This window comes from Desmodus rotundus, chromosome 1, assembly GCF_022682495.2.
Source record: "Desmodus rotundus isolate HL8 chromosome 1, HLdesRot8A.1, whole genome shotgun sequence".
Taxonomy (NCBI): domain Eukaryota; kingdom Metazoa; phylum Chordata; class Mammalia; order Chiroptera; family Phyllostomidae; genus Desmodus; species Desmodus rotundus.
In genome coordinates, this window is record NC_071387.1 from 45611687 (window position 1) to 45635552 (window position 23866).

A 23866-nucleotide genomic window follows, 5' to 3' on the forward strand; every position below is an offset into this window, starting at 1 on the left:
TTTATTACAAAGGAGATCACTCTCAGCATAGTCTTGCAGAGCTATCAAACTGGATTTTGGAGTGAGGATCGAATTTTAGCTGATGGATTCATGCTGTGTTTCATGCCTGGTCCAACAAGGTACTTAGCTATAGTAGGAATTGTGAGGTTATAGAGAGGTTAGTTTAGTGCCTGGAGTTCAGTAGGCTCTTAACTAGTAGCTATTATCAAGCCGGATTAGTCTGGAAAGGATTTAGGTAGATTGTGGTATTAGGGCTGGCTCCTAAATAGTATATAGGACTTTGAAAGTAAAAGGGGCGTGCTGGTAGAACGTTCTAGGTAAGGAGAATTACAAAAGCAAAGGTGAGGAGTTGTGCCAGATAGAATAAAAAATTGTGAACACATGTTTGAGTAGGTGAGGAGGGGCTCAAAATGTTGGGCCTCGAACATCAGAAAGAGGAGTTTGGCCTTAGGACTGTATGCAAGAGAGGGGCAGTTGCAAATATGTGAAAGGGAAAGTGGTAAAATACAAATACTTGCAGAAGGTTACCCTGGCTGAAATAGGCAAGACAGTTTGGGGAGAGAAGAGAATGAATGAAGTTGGGAAGGCTGGCAACAATATCAGATGATAATGGCCTAAAATAATACAGGGCCATGAAAACTGAAAGGAAGAAAATATACTAGAACTGCTGAGAGTGATTTTAAGGCTGTTTTGACTGTTGCTACCATATAGTGAAGCCTTAACCTAGTGTCTGTCACATAGAGAATATGTTTCAACTGTTACAGTGTTTAATCTTCAAAACAACTGTATGAGGTAATAACTTATCCCTATTTCAAAGGTAAGAAAACTGAAGCTTAGAGAATTGCACTTCAGAATATTTTTTTTACATTTTACAATATACTGGAGTGCTTATTTTGTTGTATATCTCTCACATTCTGTTGGAATTTTCAAAAGGGCAATCTCTTTACATCAGTATTTTGTTGTTAGCAGCCCGATGATAAGAAAGCTACAGAACATCCAAGGAGGCACACACCAAGGCACCTAATTACAATCCCCAAGATTAAAGATAAGGAGAGAATCTTAAAGGCAGCAAGAGGAAAGGAGACAGTTACCTACAAAGGAGTTCCCTTTAGACTGTCAGCTGATTTCTCAACAGAAACCTGGCAGGCAAGAAGGGGTTGGAAAGAAGTATTTGAAGTCATGAAAGGCAAGGACCTACATCCAAGATTACTCTATCCCCAAAACTATCATTTAGAATGGAAGGCAGATAAAGTGCTTCCCAGATAAGGTCAAGTTAAAGGAGTTCATCATCACCCAGTCCTTATTATATGAAATGTTAAAGGGACTTATCTAAGAAAAAGAAGATCAAAAATATGAACAGTAAAATGATAACAAACTCACAGCTATTAACAACTGAACCTAAAAAAAACAAAAACAAACTAAGCAAACAAGTAGAATAGGAACAGAATCACAGAAATGGAGATCACATGGAGGGTTGTCAGTGGGGAAGTGGAAGGGGAAAAGGAATGCTACAGAATAGAGAATTTAGCAGGTCTGTAGAGGGTTGGATGAATAGATAGATGGATGGGTGGTTGGATGACCCCAAGCTTACATAGCTAATATGTGAGGAACCAGAATTCACACCGGGGCTGTCTTGTTTCAAAACTATGTAGTGACTATCATTACTCTATTTCTGTGACTACAAGATAGAATGTAAGATGGGAGGTAAGTTGAAGCATGATTCAAAGGGCATGACCAAAAGAGTGTCTTTATTTATAGAAGCATTCCCCAGGGATATACTTCCCATGTGGCAGAATTACCTGTCTTGAAGCAAGTTTTTCCAGAGCCCAGAATGCCTATGAAAAACCCTATTTGGCTAAGGGTGATGGCAGAACACTGAGCAGAAGCATTCAAATGGAAGCTGTCCACACAGACCTGTTTAAACATGTCGCAGCATATATTTTATAAGCTACAGTATCCACATAGCATGCTGGCAATTGCAGGTTCTTGTGGTTTCCTTTTTTATTTTCCAACAGTGCTCTTCAAATATAACTTGGAAAAGGTTAGAATCCATGGCACAAAATGTCCAGATATAAGCAATCATTGTAATTAACCAAATGCCCAAAATACGATGGTACATATGTATGTTTCTCAGCAAGGGCAAGTAGTGATGCGTATATTTGATTGTATGTACCCATCATTCTCTCAGGTTAGGCAGCGTGATATACAACTGTATGATGTATTGCAGTGAAAGAATGTTTGCTTGTAGTCTGTAAATATCATCACTTATTCAGACTAGATTTCACTTCTAAAATTTCTCTCTCCCCCCAGATCCTCCTAGCATGGTGATAAATACTGTAAAAACATTTATTTGTTTGCATTGTAATTTGCAGGCTTGTAAGTTTAGGGATTCTTTATTGAATACAACCTAAGGAGACACTCAGAAAGGGTCCGAATTAGAATCTGCAGGGAATGGTGTGGCCATGGAAAAGTATGTAAGTGAGGTGGACTAGCGAAGAGGAGGAATGTGAAGTTCAGTGAAGAGCAAGAAGGCACAGAGGCTAGACCGAGTGTGGCATTACTTGATGATTTGACTTTTACTTGAAGTAATACAATCTCAAGCAATACCTTGTTAAAAAGAAAAACTTGACCTCTTTATCTAGTTAGGGATTGGAAAAGATCTTTTTGCACCCAGTTGGGAAATGAGAGGTTGTTACATACAGACCCTTCTCCATGCCAATTTCACTGCTGGTACAGCTTTGTGCCTTTATTCTGCTTCACAAAAGGAATGAACAACATGTTTATATGGTTTCTTCTTCTACAGCAAAGCCAAGTTCTTACTCACCCCTCAGCAGGCTCTTCATGAGAGAGTGCACAGGTCGTAGAGTCACCAGAGGTTACAGAAGATGGTCACTGTTTTAGGTCTTGGGCTTTCCCTGGAGCTTGGGAGACCAAGTCACCAACGCGATATGACGCACTGGTGAAGGACAAAGTTCCTACTGTCAGACTGGCTCCACGCTCAGCTGCTGATCTTGGGCAAATCCCCCTTCTCTCTGCTTCAGTTTCTTCACCTGTAAAATGGGGGGACACAGTTATCTGAAAATTATTGAGTTAATATGTGAGTCATTAGAACCTTACTTGACATACGGCAAGCACTCAAATGATAGCAACTCCTAAAATATAATAATACTTTTGTCCTAGAAAATCAAACATGTAGTATGTGTGGGAAACTCACCTTTCCAAAGAGTAGGCAGCAGGTACAATTCCAGTGAACAGTAATTGCTTTGATACAATGTGCTAGACTTTGGGCTAATGAAGACACAGTGCCTGTTTATGAGGTGCTTTAGTCTATTTTATGGGGTTATTGCCACTGGATATGTTTAACCAACTAAATGAATTGCTTTTGACTTGCAGGAGGATGTTAACAAAGCAGTGAAGGCCGCACGACAGGCTTTTCAGATTGGCTCTCCGTGGCGCACTATGGATGCTTCGGAGAGGGGACGGCTCCTCTACAAGTTGGCTGATCTAATTGAGAGAGACCGTCTGCTGCTGGCAGTAAGTGTTAACCAAAGTGGACAGGTAGTGAGATCTCTAGAAAGCAGTCACTGTTTGGATTGCAAGTTGTTTTAATTTCAGTGATCACTACATACTGTCTACAAAGAAATCAAAAGAATTTATCTATCAGCTCTCATGTAGGACCATTCCCGTTGAGTTTATTCTTAGATAGCAATCTGTACTCTGGTTATGGATGGTGTTAACTTCTACTCCCAGAATAGATTCTACAGTCTAAACTCTGGCAAACCCCTAGTTAAAACAAATTAAACAAATTTCTTCCTTTGACTCTGGAGTTTCTCAGAATGATGAACACGGGAAAATGCAGTATGAATATCTGAGAATAATATACTGGATTTCTCTAATTTACTTGACCACTGACCTCTTTGAGTAGGAAATCTGACAGAGTTTTTTAAAGGTGCCCAGACTATTTCTCTAAAATCAATCTTATTTTTCCTTAATTTAGCCCTCCAAGATAGTTAATAAATGGCCACTTTTTCCCTTTCTTAAATGAATATGTTTACAATGGTCTTGACCAAATTACATTCCCTTTACAGGTGGGAAGGTGAGGGAGGAATAAAGAAAAAATTCAATTATTCATGTGTTTATAAAAATTACGTTTTTATGTATACTGCTTTTTTTTGGTAACAATTTAGCAGTTAGATGAGTCAGCATATAAAATGGATAGGGGAGATTACTTCCTTGTTATTCTCATTTGGGTATTACAATGAAGCCAATTTAACACAAACCAATACTAAGATCAGGTTTCACAGTAAATTTTTATTACCTTTTGAATCTTAAACTGGCAGTAACAAAGAGGCTTACATATTTAAAAAAATCAACATTAGCAATTACAGTTCCTCAAAAGACCATTTATTACATTCAAAGTGTACAAAACTATGGAGTTAGACAATATATACAATAAAACTACATTGACCAAAATGTCCTGTAGGAAAAAAGAAGAGTTTGCCAAAAGTTGGCTTCTCTTATTTATCTGATCTGTGGGTTTATACAGTGTTGACTGCCTTTGTCAGCACCACATCCTTAGGGGGAAAAAGAACAGGCGTACAAAAACCATGTTTGATTAAATTTTGAGACAGCGTACAGTATAAAGCAGAGACAGAAGATTGAATAATAGATGAGGAACAAGTTTAATAGCTTATTACCTGTACATTCCTGCCCCAGAGAATATTAGGTTCCAAACAGCTTATTAAAGTTCTGCTTGAGAAAGGGAGGGAAAGAGGAGAGAGGTCACCCTGTAATGGCTAGGGCACTAGACTAGAAAATGTTGAACTGCACAGCCTGACCATTCAAATAATAATTATGGTAATAGTGGCAAAGCTGGGAGTCTCATAATTAAAACTTCTGCTGAGGAAACTCATGGATGAAAGATCCAAGGATTGCTTCATTTTGTGTGAACTGACTGGTTCTCTCCAGATAGAATGCAAACATTAAAAATTATTAGCGAGACATTATTAATAGTCGCTGACACTGAATTGTCACCTACATTTGTATTATACAAGAGAAATGTTGTCGGAACCCTGAACTGTCTCAGGAGACTAGATGCCCCTCTTACTAGCTGTGCATATATCAGATTGTGACCACTTCCTAGAAAGTTGATGACTTGCAGGACATTCACACAGAGATAGTAGGAGCACTAGGGGTTAGGAACCAGAATCTTCCTAACCTTTCTGTCCAGATCTTGCTAGGTGACCTTGAGCAAATCAAAGCAAGTCATTTTAATTCCTTTTTCAATCTCATTTTTAAGAAAAGGAGGTTAGACAAGATGACTTCTATTTCCAAAATTTTCTAGCACATCATTATTCAAAATATTAACTATACAGGGTCTTTCCAGAAGGTATACAGCCACATAATGTGAAAAATAGAGACATTTATTAAAGAAGATACAAGATACAAGAAACACTGTACATAGGACCATGACGCCTCAGTCCCCTTCAAAGTAGGCACCTTGGGACCTCCCACAATTCCCCCAATAGCCGTCAGCTGCCACATCATATTTCCCTGAATCTCATTGACAGTCTGAAACATCTTCCCTTTCAAAGGTGATTTCAGTTTTGGGAAAAGCCAGAAGTCACAGGGTGCCAAATGTGGGCGCTGTAGGGGGCTGAGTCACCTGGGTGAATTGATGTTTTGCAAAAGAACTCTGCATGAGATGTGATGCATGAGCTGACACGAGCTGCCCATCACCAGTTGCCCATAGCTGCAGCCTTTTGAGTCATCCAAATAGTTTTCGTGGAGGAATGTTCAAGCTTAATGCAAAATTTGGTGCAGATCCATTGCTCTATTCACTCAGCTATTTTGAATGTGACAGCCACACAGTACACATGCTCACTCAATGGTGTCTACTACCCCCACTGACTAGTACAGTAAAGTCGTCACTGTTCACACATGCACACTCCAGTCCATTGTCCTTGGCTGCCAGGTTACATCGATATTGCTCAAACTGCTCTTGTTACATTAACAATGGTTTGACTTTTTCTAGGCAGACCTCATATATATTTAATCTAAAAATTTACAGAGGTCTAGATTTGAGGTTTGATTTCTTTTTCAGACAATGGAGTCAATGAATGGTGGAAAACTATTTGCCAATGCATATCTGATGGATTTAGGAGGCTGCATAAAGACATTACGCTACTGTGCAGGGTGGGCTGACAAGATCCAGGGTCGCACAATACCTATTGGTGAGTAGCTTTGACAAACCACTGGGGCGAGGGTAGCAGTGAGGAGATTACTATGGAGTTGAGTAATTCCAAATACTCCCTTTTAAAGATATCAACCAAATAAACCAAAATTATTGTCTCTTCTTGACTTTGAGACAATGCAGTTCTGAACCTGGAAGTTCAGCTAAGATTCACAAGTAGCTTTTGAAATTGTTTCAGCATAATTGTACAGAAGATAACACTATAGATATTTTAGAAAATATTAAAGTGAGAACATTCTTTTTCCTGATTTAGTGACTTAAGCAATTTTCTAAGAGCCCAAACTTTTCAAAGCTGGTCTCTGAAATTATTTATGTGGGTTTTATTTCAATAGTGGCATTTATACCCATTCTAAATTGTAATTATTTAAACCACTTTACATGTTCCAGTGTGAGTCAAGTTATGGTCATCTCTGCCTGGTCTAACTCAGTATAGTTACATCAGATTAATTAAACAAACCAATTCACATTCATTGTTTCAAGTAGCTTCAAAGCAAAATGGGACTGTGTTTACAGCCCTATTTAAGAATTTGTATGAGCAAATGGTTATTTTTTGTTTTAGTATTTTAGTGGAGTATGCACATAATGGGATGAAAATATTTAAAAAGCATCATTTTGGAAAACATTATGAGTAGAATTTGATTCATATGAACTTACTGACTATAGGCATATAGCACCCTCCAGGTCTGGCCCTGATGGGCATTTCCAATGTAATTGGAGCATCTAGCAGGTTAGAAGTGGTAGCCAGGACGTTAAAAGGGGAGAATGAGACCATGGTGATACCAAGAGATGTGGTTGTTTTAGAAACTCTTACTTAACCCTTTGACAAAATGGCAGAAGCCTTTTGAATTACTGATAGATTTTGATAAGGAGCCTTCTTACTATGATAACAGAAAAGCTTTTGTGGGAACTAGAATAGAGAACGCAAAGCACAATGTAACCTCAGGCTGACCACAGCAAACTTTAATCCAGACTGAGAAGAAATGCCTTTTACTTCAGGCATTTTCTTCATGGATTAAGAGAATTTGCTTTTATAATTTGATAGGCAAACAAACAAACAAAAAAACAATTTTAGAACAAGCCAGTAGGAAAGATTTATTGCTCATAAGATGTATTTCTGATTCTGCTGCTTTTCAATATTACCATTGTTTAAATAATATTACTTAAACAAAATTCTACCCTGGCTGGTGTGGCTTAGTGGATTGAGCACTGGCCTGCAAACCAAAAAGTTCCAGGTTCAATTCCCAGTCAGGGCACATGCCTGGGTTGCAGCCCAGGTTCCCTAGTTAGGGGTGTATGAGAGGCAACCAATTGATATCTCTCCCTCACATTGATATTTCTCTCCTTCTATTTCTCCCCGCTTCTCCTCTCTCTAAAATGTAAATAAATAAAATCTTAAAAAAAATTCCATCATTACTGGTAGATCTTAGAGCTTCCAGAAACAGAACTTTAAGAGTTATTTTCTTAGTTGCATACCTTTTACTTTCTTTTCTCATGAAAGAAATAAAACTTTGAGAATAAGGATGATTTAGAAAAAAACGTCCTTCTATATGGTGAAAGATAGAATTAAATATCTTTCAGATCTTTTCCATTTTTGCATTTTGGCTCTGGTCTAATTCAGTTTTATGGTTCCTCTCATTTCAAATTACTATTTGAAGGCTCAAATTTTTATTTTGTAAATAGTTGGAGATATCTTCTTTTTTTGTTATTGTTGTCTATACCTTCCTCTCACATCAACCCCAAACTAACATTTCATGAATGTCAATCACATTTGTCTGTAAAGGATTCTGTGTTTTATTTTCCAGATGGAGACTTTTTTACTTATACAAGACATGAGCCTATTGGTGTGTGTGGTCAAATCATTCCTGTAAGTTGGTCTCCTATATAACTTTCAGTCTTAAAAAGAAAATGAGCTCTAATTCTATTTCATTTGGTAATGAAGCTTTCTGCAGCACAAATGGGTGCTTAGATATTAGATAAATTTGAGTCAAATGTAGTAACTGTTGAACTTGTATCTCCCTGTGACTGAACTCCTTAGATATGAATTCGATAGTCCAGAAACTTATCTATACACTGCATATCTCTAAGTGTGTTTCAATATTACAGCATCAAAAAATCTGGACCTTTTACACAATGGTTGTTTTCAAAATGTTGTATTATATACTCTTTTTGAGACTCTTTACTTTTAAAAAGCAGTATTATACTCTCACTTCAAATGCTGAGTGAGTGAATTTTACAAATTAAAATGGAAGAAAGTATTGGAGCAATTCATGGAATATCCTCACTTTAGATAAGGGGCTGTAACACTTCAAATTCCTCCGAGAAAAGATAGTATTTTGAGCAAATCATGAAGATTTTCTTTTAAGCCCAACAAATAGGAAACTATCTAAATGATTTCACTTTAACTGACACATTCAAAAGTCCAAGTACAAAAGATGTTAAGACATCCCAAAGTTTCAGATGAAGAATAATAATGACTTAATTTCTCCTCCAATGAGATTGAAATGCATACATATCAATATTTTGAATGGAATTTCCTATTAGTTCAAAAATTCCAATCAAGTCCATAAAAACTGCACAATCCCGAATACAATTAATAGCTAATATTTACTGCCCTCCTACGATGAACCAATCACTGTGTTAAGTATTTGGCCCACTTTCTCTATGACTCCCCAGGGCAACTTTCTGAGGTAGAGAAGTCTTGTATCAACCCTTACAGATGTTGAACTCATGCAGAGAGAGCATGCAACTTGTCTGAATTCACGTGGCTTGTTGGTGGTTGAGCTGAGATTTGATCCAAGCTCTTGGCCATCAGACCCTAGACATCTTTGTCTTTGTCTTAGAAGTAAATGCTACTAAATAATATTATTGGGTAAACAGTTACCATAGTTGACCTACATACAGAGAGGGAGGAATAATCACATTTATAAACACTTACAGATAACTTATAACACGTTTAATAGTAAGGCTTGATTTTCAAACCATGCAGTGATTTTCTTTTCCTGGTAGAAAAAGCTTAATATAACAGCACTTGATAACATGTTGTGTCTTCCTCCTGCCCCTGTTCTGTGTCTGGTTTCTTTGGAACTTCTTAGCATTTTGAGTTGTCTTTTGGCAATGAACTTAATTAGAATACCCCAGATGATTAAACAAAGCGACTACAATTACTATTTAACATCTACAGGAAGTGTACAGTGTAGAAGTTAGATTAGTGAATGTGACTTTCAGCAATACAAAGACTCTATTGTTACCTATTGCTTTCTAGTGGAATTTCCCGTTGGTTATGTTAATCTGGAAGATAGGGCCTGCCCTGAGCTGCGGAAACACCGTGGTTGTTAAACCGGCAGAGCAGACTCCTCTCACTGCTCTTCACGTGGCATCTTTAATAAAAGAGGTGAGTTTCTGAAGTCAAAACATGCATGACACTCAGGAGTCCTACTTTACAATAGGAAGAGCTCGCTGGCGGCTGCTGTAAACTGCACGACCTGCACACGGTTCCTGTCCAGTGGCGCGGACACACCAGCACGGCTGCGGCTGTGGTCTCTGCTGCCGTTCAATCCAAATGAACCTCTGCCCAAATGGAACCGGAAGCCAGGCTCAAACGCTTCACGTCAATCACATCATGATCACATTTTGGCTTATTTAACCCAATTCTCATGAATGCCAATTCATGTTAAAATTAGTATAACTTTGGTTTATAATTGCCACAAACGGCCTGGAGTTTCTGCAAGTTTGTTTAAACTAGGCCACCTGAAGTTTGGAGGGCTCTGTGCCAATATGCTTGTGGGTAAAATTGGGCCGCATTATTTTAAACACATCCACCCATGATGGGATACATTGGTATTCTCTTTTCTACTGTGGTTTCCTCTAAATGTGCCATCTTAGTCACTAGAAACATAAATTTAGGAATACTGAACCCATATTTTAAAACTACTCTTCAGCCCTGGCTGGTGTGGCTCAGTGGATTGAGCATGGGTTGTGAACCAAAGGGTTGCTGGTTCAATTCCCAGTCAGGGCACATGCCTGGGTCATGGGCCGGGTCTCCGGTGGGGGGCACAAGAGAGGCAACCACACATTGATGTTTCTCTCCCTCTCTTCCTCCCTCCCTTCCCCTCTCTCTAAATCAATCAATCAATCAATCAATAAAACCTTTAAAGAAAATAAAGATACTCTTCACTTCAAATTTTAAAAAGTCAAAATACAGAGCAGATTTACAGTTGCCGGAGAGGAGAGGTTTGAGGGACTGGGTGAAAAAAGTGAAGGGAGTAAGAAGTACAGATTAGTAGTTGCAAAATAGTCACAGATGTAAAGTACAGCGTAGGGAATATAGTCAATGGTACTGTACAGGCTGTGTATAGCGCCAGGTGTGTATTTGAAACATCAGGGGGAACACTTTGTAAAGCATATGATTGTCTAAACATTATGCTGTACACTAGAAAGTAATACAAAATAACATTGACTATAAGCTGTAATTGAAAAAAATAAAATTTTAAAAAATGAGGACAGAGGTTGAGTTAAAGGGGCAAAGAGGAGGGGGAAATGAGGGCCATCTGTAATAGTGCCAACAATGAAAAAAAGAAAAGAAAAAATACCAAGGTATTTTGATGCAAATAACATGCAATTTTAATGGGCCCATGTCACTTGCCATATTGTTTTCTACCTGATAATTCTTTAACTAGGAGTAAAATCAATCAGCGTAGCTTAATCACGAATGCATGGTGGTTCTCATCTATACTCGTTGAATAATGGTAATGGGAATTTGCAACCCAGGCGGTATGCCCTGAACAACCAACAGCTAGAAACTAAACTGTGGGATCCCTTTAGCTTCTTACTTTTGCTTTCCTTTTATGTGAGTAATGTACAAAACACTTCTGTACATACTTTCCTTTCATATTACTGTTAGGCAGTTTGAGACAGCTATCACTGGGTCCGTGCACTGCAAAAGTCAAAACGGATTTACCCTGAAAAGAAATGGTCCCTCATCAATGCAACCAACCCTGGAGGTTCTTTTAAGTGGGTAAACAAATGAAGTAAAGATAATAGTAGTATTACTACTAACAAAACCCTCTCACGTGAATCTTTTTGGGTATAGAAAGTCATAAGGTTAATGAAGCGGCAGCTTTGATCCCATGCTCTCCTCTTTTTTCATGGAAACAAATTCTCACAATTTTTTTTTTCATCCTTTAGGCAGGGTTTCCTCCTGGAGTCGTGAACATTGTCCCTGGTTATGGGCCAACTGCAGGGGCTGCCATTTCATCTCACATGGATGTAGACAAAGTGGCCTTCACGGGATCTACAGAGGTAACGTCATCTGCTTGGGCCGGTAGTCAAGAATGTTTGCATTTCCAGCTGTCAAAAGCATGTTTTACGTAACTGCTTTAAAACTGACATTTCCTTCAAACGAAAGTTCTTGCTAACGATTTGTTTCTCATTCTAACCTTCAAACATGTTTATAGGACATAAGCAGATGTAGCTGAGATGAAACAAAATACCTATTACCAACTTAGAAGGACTGGAGTGAAGTGTTTCCAGTGAATTTATTACTTTCCCCGATGAGAAATAGGACCAATGAGAACTTGCTGTATGATTAGGTACAGTTTATGATAGAAAATATAAATTAGGCTACAACGATTTGTATGAATAATATAAAACTGTAGATTGTAAAACTTAAATAGCAGAGCCTCAACCTTAACTCCTTATATGGGACTCTTTCTTCTACCATCATTCTGAAAGACCAGTAGCTCATCTAGCCTGGATGTTACTGCTGGCCCAGACTAACCTTTCTGCCTCTCTGGCTCCACCTGGTTAAAGAACAGGGCCTCAGCCATGGGTACTGCAAAGAGAGGCAGGAGGGAGAGAAGAGGAGATCGGCTGGAAGGTGGAGTTTGGGAGAAAGGATTCCCACCAGTTGAGATGATTTTCTATTGCAAACAAAAGAAAGTGGTGAAATCATACTGTATGAAGGAATAATGATATTTAAATGGGGGCTAGGACGTGCTCTGGGTTTGAACAATGGTTACTTTTTTAACTTCCTGAAGATCAAAAGACAAGAACATTCTAGATACTGAGGAAAAACTAATTGTACTACTTTATACTATGACTACACACTCCAATGTAAAGAAACATTTTCCTAGAGAACTAAAATGGTATAAAATCAAACTTTATTTTTCTTGATCTTTTTAAAACTAGGTGAATAAATATTTCTTCTTGTAATTAAAAAATAGTGAAGTCATAGGTTGAGATCATCGCAGAGCAGGAAGAAGCTGGAAGGCACAAATCCCTCAGCCTAGCATTCTAGACCCACCTCAGCAGGAACTCCGCGTACATTTGCAGCTCTAGGTCACACACCTACTCATTTCTCCAGCTCATGTGGGCCAGGGGCTACTCTCCCCTGATCCCACCTGCAGCATCACTGCCTGTTTGTCTTGGCTCATCCCTGAGCCCCTAGAGCATCCTGGGGACACTTTGCCTACCAACAAAGAAACCTTGAGAGTAGAAGACTAGGAAACACCCAGGGTCAAATTCGGACTCTACACCTCTTAGAAGGCCTTCCAAAAGTTAAATATTCTTGCTAAATTTGATTTGCTTCATTTGTAAAATGGAAATAATAGTATCTAACTTTTTGAGCAGTACATAATAAAATTGAATGAGCTAATGAGTAGTAAAACATTTAGTACCCTAACGAGGACTTAGGAAATGGCATGGTTTTTATGCATGCTCTGTATGCATTTCCATTTCCTCATTCCTTCCCTCATTCCTTTATTTCTCGCACTGGTTTAGGAGTTGTGAGGGAAGAGGTAACCACTTCCTAATCATCCCATGGGTCTTTTCATTCCTCCAGGCTTTTGCTCATAAGAGACCACGATCTACTGTAGCATGGCTCCCACCCCACGTTCCCTCTCTGGCTTTCTCCGCAGTCCCAGAAGCATCCTGATTTTAAAACTCCCCATCTGTGTTCCTATTGTCCATAGCATGTAATTATTATAGTGTACGCTCATTGCTTTCTCATACACTCTCTTCTTTGCTGACTATCCTCAAAAACTGTCTTATTCATTGTTATCTCCAGAAACCAGCACAGTAACCACTTCTAAATAAGTATCAAAAAAAATTAAGTTGCCTAAGATGATTTTTGAAGCTACACAGAAAAATCAATCTTTCTGAATTCTTTTAGCTTCTGGTTTGTTACCTGGCAGGTGGGGAACTTACCAAATGCCATAAAAGAAGCAAACTATGGATTACATTTCTTGTGGCCGTTGTAGCAATGAATCTCATTCTAAAAATGCTTCTGGCAAGGCCTGAATTTTAATGTCCCACTGGATTCATTTAAAACAGAATCCAACCCACCTAGTAGAGGGTACAGTAAGTTAAAACACTTTCAGGAGCATTGGCACATCTGCCCCACATGGCCAGGCCACAGTTTCATGGTACATACTATTTACCATAATCTTAATAGTTCTCATCTTTTCTTCATTGCAGACTACTTTGGGAAAAAATGATGAACCTTTACATTTTTCCCAGTTAAGAGAAGAAAATCATAGGACAAAACTTGATGTTTCCTTGTTTTGCCTTTAGCTGTACTTTGGGGGAAACTCCAGCACACCTGCATATTTGCCATCTGACCTGGCACTAAGTAAAGGTGTAATCTTTCTACTTCACTTGCACCTCTAACCGTTCTTCAGACTAGTTCTTTTGACATCTGTAGCTGTTAGAAGAATGCCTCTGAGCCTACTTTTTCCCCCCAGACAAAAATTATCTACTTGAATAAAGTTTCTCCAGTAAACCTTTCTAAGGAAAAAAAAAAGGAACAGAAAAGAAAAAAAAAGGATGCAGAAAAAAGGTGTGTAGCAAATTCAAAATGCAAAAGGCAAGGGATATTATCTAGGAAATAGGGAATTCTTAATTGCCTTGAATGAAAATTCAGTTGTTTAAAGTTGTCATAAGAAGTATGTATGGAAGGAAAATGGGATACAACAGAAATTTCAGGCAAGGTTTTCCCACTGCAAGTCTAGTTTTAGTTTACTTTTATTAATCTTAGGGGTTTGATTTAGTCCCATAAATCTTTAAAGAAGATGACAACATTAGCAATTTAATTAATGTTCTACTCTGTAATGTAGTCAGTTCAGTAACCACATAAAATTTAAACGCACATTCAGCAAGCATCTACTTATCTTTGCTCAGTTGGGATAGAAACTTTTTATTAAAATCTGTGTTGAGAAGGAAATGAAATCCAGAGAATAAAAGAAGCAAACTAAAATGAATCATTTTTTTAAATGTAAATATCATTTTAGAGCATTAAGACTTTAATTTAAAAAGTATAATAGCTATAATACAGGCCAGGTTTCAGAGATGGGAAATAAAAATAAGGACAGAAAATAATCTTGTGGGGAAGAGATCCATTAAGAAAAAAATTAAAACAATGTCTTTCTCTGAAGAGAGGCAACTAGCACTAAAGAAGCAACCAGAACAGTAGGGTTCCAACTAACTGAAGTAGCAGCACAGAACACAGGTCCAATTCCTTTCTCCTAACTCCACTCTCCAAAGGTGTAGAAGGAGAGAGCAAAAGGTCTGTCAGTCAATCAACAGTCAAGTGAGCCCACTGAGGTAGATCGTGCTGAGAAGATGTATGCAGAGATAGAATATTGTCACTGCTACAAAGGAGGTGACATCTGTTTGGGAATTGATATCTATACAAATAATGCAGTGTGAGGGAGGCTTTGAAAGAGTCCTCATGAGGGTCCCATGGGAGGTCAGAGGAAGAGTGGGTCATGTCCACCTAGAGTCATCAGAAAAGGATTCAAACATAAGCTCAGACAGGAGTCGGACCCAAAGGAAGGGTAGGATTGGAAGCAGCCCAGGTCGGTGGGCACCTAATGAGGAACAGAGAGAGATGAGATTCCGGGGTTGGTGAATATGCCAATGAGTCTGGATAGAGTTTTCTAGATTTCAGTAGAAGGTAGAAAGTCAAATATATAAGTTACAGTTGGAGAAAGATAATGTCAAATCTATGAGGAGAAAGATGTTCTGCTTAAAATGAGAGGAGAACCTCCTGTCTAGCCATGGACACCAAGATTAGCTTTTGTATTTTTCATCTCTCTCCTCACGAGCATTTTCTTGATTCACCATGTAGTTACGCTTGGACAAGGGGCCTTTGACGTATGAAGGTGCCAAATCTTGAAAAATGCCTTTTAATGATGGCACACACTTCATATGAATTTAAAATGCTAACTAAGCCTGCATTCAGGAGAGCAGATTAAGCCTCCTCTTTTGTAATGTTCCATTTCAGGTTGGCAAGTTGATCAAGGAAGCTGCTGGGAAAAGCAATCTGAAGAGGGTGACCCTGGAGCTGGGCGGAAAGAGCCCGTGCATTGTGTTTGCTGATGCAGACTGTGAGTAGAAGCCACTTGTTAATGGTTCACCCTTCGTCCTGTGTGGTGTCTGATAATGTCACAGAGTGAACTTGAAATTTACAAAAGTGTTTGCTTCTAATGCCAAGGTGCAAGGCGTTACTCATTGTCCAAAATTACTTTTGAAAATCTCTTCAATGTCCTAAAGCTATAACTCTAAATAAGGCTAACAGAGACATTATTAAACTTATAACTCAAGATAAGGCTAACAGAGATTACTATTTACCCAGCTAAACTCTAGATGAATTAACTGTTTTACATTTAGGAGCCATAATATATATTTTTAAATTCCATACCATTAAATATTAGCGTCACATTAAGAATAGTGAGATACCCTCAGACATATTGAACTGAGGCCAACCACCACATTTATTCAGATTTTACTATTTGTTGCTATCATTTCAGAATCAGAAAGGATTAGAAAAGTTAATTTGTCACCTGGCTGATAAGGGGTGGAATATATTGAATCAATATGAAATGGTTTTTCTGTATCACCATATTGCCTCTGAGAAATATGTATAAAATATATAAAAAGATCTCTTCTTTAACATGAATGTCTTCCTTGCAGTGGACAATGCCGTTGAATTTGCACACGTTGGGTTATTCTATCACCAGGGCCAATGCTGTATAGCAGCATCCCGGCTTTTTGTGGAAGAATCAATTTACGATGAGTTTGTCCGAAGGAGTGTTGAGCGGGCTAAAAAGTATGTTCTTGGGAATCCTCTCACCCCAGGAGTCAATCAAGGCCCTCAGGTGCGTATACAATAAAGGGACAGCATTCTCCATGGACAAGAGTAAAGTGTCCTTTGTAGGACTACTTTTTATTGAATAATATTACTTCCCAGACATGTGTCTTCTTAGGTGACAACACTGTAGTGGTTAAAAAAAATAATTAATCTAACTCCCAACAGTGAAGTAAATGTCCTGTTTTTGTGTTGCCTGGTTTTTATGTCTAAAAGTTTAAGAGTCATGTTGAGGATAAAAGATGTAAACAACAACAAATGATACAAATTTCTTGTTTTTTCCAGTCTGCATGCCTCCTGATTTCTATATACAGTTCTCTGTTCACTTCAAAGTTCTTACGCTTCTATTACATATTTCGTCCTCAATCAATCCTTTGTCTCAGCCTCCATCCCACAAATAGAGGCACCTAAGATGTCTCTAAATTCCCTCCATTGTCTTCAGTTACTCTAACGGTGACCCAAGTGTCCTGAATGGTCTTGAGTTCCTGGATTTGTGGCAAACTTCTCCTTTTAGTTGTTAAAGACCAATTATTCCCCCAGGGTTCCCCTTTCTTCTGTCTAGCTAGAGCCACTGTCAATAAGAATGTCTCTCTTTTTAACTCTTTCTCCCTCTTACCCAAAGGTCACCTCTTCCTCTTCCTTGCCCCATTCTGTTTATTGTCTGTTATGGAAGCCCCTGGACCATTGGTTCTAAATTTACTCTCGCTCTTTGAGATCTCGATCTAGAGCAGTGGGGGACACTTTTGCCCCCCACCAAAGGGATCATTGGCATTGTTTGAGACATTTTAGTTGTCACGTCTGGGGGCTAGGAGTGATTCCAGTGGCATGTAGTGGGTAGAGGCCAGAGAGGGTACTGAAAATCTTCCAATGCACAGGAGAGCCCACAACAAAGGTTTATCTGGCCCAAATGTCAATAGGGCTGCTCTACGGTCTACACATTAAGCTCAGAGGCTTCATTCTTTGACTAAAAAATATACACTATTCAACACTGTTGATTTGGGGGGAAAAACATTATTCTTGACTTATTCACTAAACCAAAACTAAATCTGATTAACCAACATTCATTGAACACGACTATCAGCTAAACCCTGGGACGGGTGCCTGACAATGCCACAAGAAACAGGAGGTTATGCTGCCCAACCTCAGGGGATTTACAGTTGAGAGAAGTTAAAAGGCTGTCTTGTAGTTCTCTGCTCATGCAAGGTATCCTAGTAGGGAAATCTTAGGGTTAGCAATGCCAAATGTCAGACATAAAAGCTCAAAAATACTTGGCAAATAAAGTAGTAAGTTGTTTAACATTATCCTTTTATACTTTGTATTTGTCTTGGAGTCAATGAGTACATAGAAATAGTTGCTTCTTTTGATCATATTTGGTAACTTTTCAGTTGGATGCCAAGACATACCTTAACTTCAATTTTAACTTGTCTCCTATTCAAAAAAAAAATGTGATTCTAAATTTTCAGTTGTAGTTACTTCTCTCGCTAAATATCTATCCATACATTTATCAATGCAAACAGAAGCACTTTTCCTACTTCCTATTTAATATATTGCTGTAAGATGATAGATAGATAAAAGGTAGATAGATGAAGTTAGGGGAAGGGAGGGAGAGGAAGGCTAAGAATGGGGGGGAGGGAAGGGGAGAAAACGAGTGGGAAGAGAATACCTAAGATACTTAACGTTAAACATTGTTGGGCAATACCTTCCCCCGGATTAGGGATCCGTTAGTATACCTCCTAACACAAGACTTTAATTTCTATAAATGAACAGATTTTTATCACAGGTTGCGCTGGAAAAGAATAAGTAGATATCTTGGGACTCTGAGAAGTAAAAGGCTGAAAAGCCCTTTGGGGCTTCTTTACTCTTAAAAATAATCATTTGTTGTCATAAGAAAGAGTTTATGGAAAGATACATTTATTCACCAAGCTTTAGCATATATATGATATATCATATAAATTATTATTTTTAAATATTTTATTTATTTTTAGAGAGAGGATAAGGGAGGGAGAAAGAAAGGGAAACATCAATGTATGATTGCCTCTCAAGCACCCCCTACTGGGGACCTAGCCCACAACCCAAGCATGTGCTCTGACTGGGAATCAAAGTCAGGCTGGCGCTCAATCCACTGAGCCACACTAGCCAGGGCTAAATTCTTTATTGATAAAGTGCTTTTCCAATTTGATTTCATAGACAAAATGTGTATTTACTTAAAAATTGTAGAAATCAGTATTTTCATTTGGAAAAGGATTGATGATATCCACATAATGTGCTAACGTCACAACAGTGTCACAACTTGGCCTGGTGTAAAAAGATGGACTTTTGAGTTAGAGGCTGGATTTAAACCTAACCTCCCTGAGGCTCTGTTTTCTCATCTGTAAAATGGGAGAGAGTGATATAAAGTTTTAGGGGCTATTGTCATTAAGATAAGATACCATATTTTTTGGACTATAAGACACACTTTTCCCCCAAATTTGGGAGGAAAATGGGGGTGCGTCTTATAGTCCGAATGTAGCTTAGCTGGCTCACTGGTGGGGGGCAGTGGTGGAGCGGGATCACAGGAGGTAGGAGCAGGACCACATTTTTTGCTTCAATTTTTTTTTTCCTATTTTCTTCCTCTAAAACCTAGGTGCGTCTTATGGTCCGGTGTGTCATATAGTCTGAAAAATATGGTAATCTATATAAAGTATCTATCTGTGTGTTGGATTCACAGTACATATTCAAATTCCTGTTAAATAAGTGAAAATAACATGCTTCCATTTATACCTATGATGACAGTTATTATCACAGGTCAATAACTTTATATGTCTACGTTCATTGCTCTTGATGGTCTATGGTTTCCAAATAATTTGAGGGTTGTCAATGTTGTTTCTCAATCTGTTTTCTTTATCAGCCAATCAATCCCAAGGAATCAAAGAATTTGCACAAACACATCAAAATACCTACTTTGAGACTGTTGGTCATGCCCCATTACTTTACATAGACTGGCCCATGAGCTAATAATGGCCCATCACACAGTAAAGAGCCCCTGCTACATCCTAGCATTATTGAGAAGTTCCTGAGGTCTAAAAGGAAGGCCAAGTTCAGATATGGCCAATGTGAAATCTTCTGAAGTTTTATATTTATGGTGAATCAAAAGTAGCCAGACCAAACTTGAATACGTTCCTCAGTATAACAGGAAACTTCTGTCAGTAGTCCTAAACTTTACTGCAACGTTCTCGGTTTTCCCTGTGTATTTGAATAAGCTGAGTGTCTTGTGAAAATGAAATGTGATGTGGTAGGTCTGGAGTGGGTGGGGCCTATCAACCCATGGTCATTGGTGCCAATTCAACACCAATAGGAATCCTTAATTTGGGGTGCAGAAGAAGGAAGATTTACCCAATGCAAACAGCTCAACTGTGATACAGCACGGCTGTGAGAACAGCATGGCCCTGGAACAGCTCAATAGAGTCACAGTTCAGTTATGAAAAAGCTTAGCTGAGAGGTGGCCCCAGGGCAAGGCCCCTGTCTAGCTAGACAGCTCTGCTGTGCTCTGTTCCCCTCTCCTTGCTTTACTCCAGCGATACTTGTTTGGTGTTTCAGCTTTAGCCAGGGAAACACAGTCTTCTCTCTCCAGTGGAAAGGAAAATTCTGCTCCTAAGCCAGAGGGGAGCTGGCTTATATAAAGAGAAGTCCTCACCTCTGGTCCCTGATTGGTTCATCCTCACGGAAAAAGAGGATTCCAAATCTTCGAAGTTTGATTGGTCCAAACGTCACTGTCCTGATTGGTCAGAGTGGAGCATCTCTGATGGTATGGTGAAGAAGCAAATGGGGCTATAGCTGTGCAGCTTCAATTATACAGGAAAAACCTCAGTCCTATTGGTTGAAATACAATTCCAGGAACTTCTTTATAAGGGCTGGCTTGGCCAGCAGAAACAGAGTTTTGAACCACAGAAACAGGAGGCAGGCAGTTCAATGCAGGCTTCTCCCTGAAACTCAGTTTGCCTGAGAGGCCCCTGTGTAGAAATGGCTGCTAGGCTCTGGTGTGTGTATGTATGTATGTATGTATTATTTTTTATTGTTGTTCAAGTACAATTGTCTCCATTTTCCCACCCACCCCATCCACCCCCAACTCCCACCCTCAGCCCTACCCCCCTCTGGCTTTGTCCATGGCTCCTTGATCCCAGTTAAGCACCAGGGGCTTTTCTCAGTAGGTGTCTCTTTTCTCAGGGTTCATAGGCCCAGCAAGCACGTTTTGCTATAATGCAGTGCTGGAGCTGCTGGTTGTATGACAATATTGTCGGTAACCAGACATTAAAACATAAATTCCTATATTTTTAGAAGTTAGTGACCATACAAGTTTTTTATCAAACAAATCCTTTCAGCCTCTATGTGCCAGCACATAATCAGGAACCACATTGTCTCCAAATATCCATTATGGTCACAGACAGGGAAAAGTTCTGACTTGGAAAATATTGATACATCCTGAGATAAAACAAACAAAAAAAGAAATCAAGACTTTTGGAAGCATAGGCAGAGATATATATTGGAATAGGCCTTTGTGTAGAAGTACACAAACCCTTGTCTATTTACTGACAATCTGGAATGTCTTAGCCAGACAGAGCTACCTAACCTCTCCTCTTGGTCCAGTTGTAGTAAATAATATGCAGTAATGTAAATATTAAATTCTTTATATTTATTAAATATAAAACTTATTAAATCAACACTGCAACTTCCTTAATCTGCTGGAAGTGAAGGAAGATTTTCTTTTCAGAATATTCAGTTAAATATTGTACACTGTGGAGTATTGAGCAACATTGTACTGAATATTGTGCCAATTTGAGAAAATAGTTTCTAGTTTCAAATAGCATTTAATTGGCTACGGTTGCTGGGTTGTATACAGTTTGAACTTTAGAAAAGCTTTTATTGGGCCTTGGAAGATGGGAGAGTTTGCAGAGTCAAGGAAGAAAACGAACATTTTTTAAGTGGTGAAAAAGACAAGCTAGACTGTCAAGAGGCCCTCACCTTAACTCCTTGATATATGAAGATTTTCCTTTGAAACTTAACCTCAGCCTTACGAGAGACAAAACAGTCTTCACCGATGGTTTGGAGTCCAAGAGTTACCCAATCTTTCAACATCCCGATGTAGGAACTGAGACAATAGGTAACACTAATTCCAGTGCGTGGAGGAGAGGGATGTGCTCCTGGTGTTCCCAGACAAAACTCTGCACTCATTTTTCTCCTTATAAAAATATTATTTAATAAACCATCTAAGTTCTGTAGTTCTTGTCACATGTTTAGATGTGGCCCATGTAATGAAGTAGGATGGTAACTATCAGATAGACCAGAAATTGAAACCAGACCCAGTGACTGCCCCAGGGGCATCGGGACTGGGGAGGATGGCCAGGCTGTGGTCAGCACGGACCCGCCAGAGGAGATGATAAGGCGGGAGGAGAACCAAACAGAGGTCTAGGAGTATTTCTCAAGTCCCACAGCATCTGCTTTCCAAGTGCCATGGCTAATTCAACCCAGTATCAAAGGTCTTTTTTCCTCTTATCACTCTCTTTATTTCAGTTGGACTACAGTTTCCAGGTAAGTGTGTTTGACTAATAGGCATTTCTTCTAGTGTAAATAAATGACAGTCATATGAAAGGGTTTATATGTGTTTGAACTTCCAATATACTTTTCTTATATAACAGTAAAACAAATACTAAATACAAATCTCTATCTTCAAAGTTCATGAACACATCATTAAAAATCTCTTCAAAAATCATAAAAATAAAATATACCCAAATAGTGACTTTGAGCCTTTGTCAGCTGTTTTCATTCTTTGACTTAACAACTCTATCCTAGCATTGTGAAGTCCTCAGTAAAAGGCCATGCAATGTATTCTTTTTACAAGTTGCTAATTTTTTTTCCCTTTTCATGTGGTATTTTTCAAATAGATTGATAAGGAACAATATCAAAAAATACTTGGACTCATTGAGAGTGGGAAGAAAGAAGGAGCCAAACTGGAATGTGGTGGAGGACCATGGGGAAATAAAGGCTACTTTATCCAGCCCACAGTTTTCTCGAATGTGACAGATGAGATGCGCATTGCCAAGGAGGAGGTAAATGGCTTGGTCTCTTCTGTTCCCTTTATTGCCATATTTTGTCTGCATGTGTGTAAACAGTGTCCCTTTAAAACTCTCAGCTCTTCGAACATCTTTCTCAGTAAACGTTATTCTCTATTTCTATTATTGGTTAAAGTTGTGATCCATAATAAAAATAGTATGGAATTCATTGGGCAGGCCAAGAATATCCAGCCAATCACTGATCAGGATGCTTAATGATGTCTGGGTGCCCCCTTCACAGATTTAAAGAAATGAAAATAGTATCTGCAATGCTGCTTTTTCTCTTTTGGAAATAAAATATTTGAAAATCATTGGAAAGGATAAAATTATATGCAGTTCTTAAAATAAACTTTTTATTTTGAGAGTGTTGTAGACTTAGTTATTATTGAAGGAGTAATACAGAACAAATCCCATGTACTCTTTACCCAGTTTCCTTCCATGGTAACATCTTGCAAGACTATAGTTTCACAGCAAGTGTGTTGACATTGACAGAGTCAAGACACAGAGCCATCATTCATCGCCACATGACTCCCTCACGTTTCTCCTTAACAGCCAAGCCATATCTCTCCTACCCCACCTTGGTTTTTCCTTAGCCATAAATCTGTTCTCTTTTTCTACAGCTTTGTCATTTTAAGATGTTAAGTAAATGAAATTATACTTCATGTAACCTTTTGGAGTTGGCTTTTTGTCACTCAATGTAGATGTCGCGAATAGATTCATCTAGGTTGTAGCATGTAAGGATAGTCTTTCCTTATTATTGCTGAGTGGTATTCCACAGCACGGACGTACCGCACTTGGTTTAACCATTCACCTATTGAAGAACTTTAGGGTCGGCTCTAGTTTGGAAATTCCATGAAAAATGCTGCTATAAACATCGGTGTACAGGTTTTTGTGTGAACATAAGTCTTCATTTCTCTGGGATAAATACCCAGGAGTGCGATTCCTGAGTCATATAGTAAATGCAGTTTTTTAAGAAACTGCCAAACTGTTTTCCAGAGTGGCTAAAAGATGTCATATTCCCATTAGCAGTGTATGAGCGACCCAATTTCTCTCTATCCTCATCAATATTTGATGCTGTGACTAATTTTTATTTTAACCATGGTGATAGGTATGTAGTGATAGCTCATCGTTATTTAAATTTGTATTTGCTGATGATGTTGAACATCTTTTCTTATGCTTGCTTATTTGCCATTTGTTACCTTCCTTCATGAAATGTTTCTTCATGTCCTTTGTCCATGTACTAATTGGATTATTTAATTTTTATGTTGAGTTTTGAAAGTTCGTTATGTACCCTCATACTGAGTCTTCTGTTGGCTATGTGGCTTGCAGATATAGTCTCCCATTCTCCAGCTTGCTGTTTCATATGCTTAGCCAGATCTTTTT

The 23866-nt window shown here is 38.6% G+C and overlaps 1 protein-coding gene across 1 annotated transcript in view; it reads left to right on the plus strand.

The window, feature by feature from the left end:
* ALDH1A1 (aldehyde dehydrogenase 1 family member A1) overlaps nt 1–23866 on the plus strand; it is a 53185-nt gene that overhangs the window by 19248 nt on the left and 10071 nt on the right. The window contains exons 3-10 of the mRNA XM_024555501.3: nt 3394–3534; nt 6104–6233; nt 8056–8117; nt 9516–9644; nt 11438–11551; nt 15534–15636; nt 16223–16407; nt 22316–22480. Of these exons, the coding sequence (XP_024411269.2) occupies nt 3394–3534; nt 6104–6233; nt 8056–8117; nt 9516–9644; nt 11438–11551; nt 15534–15636; nt 16223–16407; nt 22316–22480 (1029 nt within the window). The remainder of the gene's footprint in view (nt 1–3393; nt 3535–6103; nt 6234–8055; nt 8118–9515; nt 9645–11437; nt 11552–15533; nt 15637–16222; nt 16408–22315; nt 22481–23866) is intronic.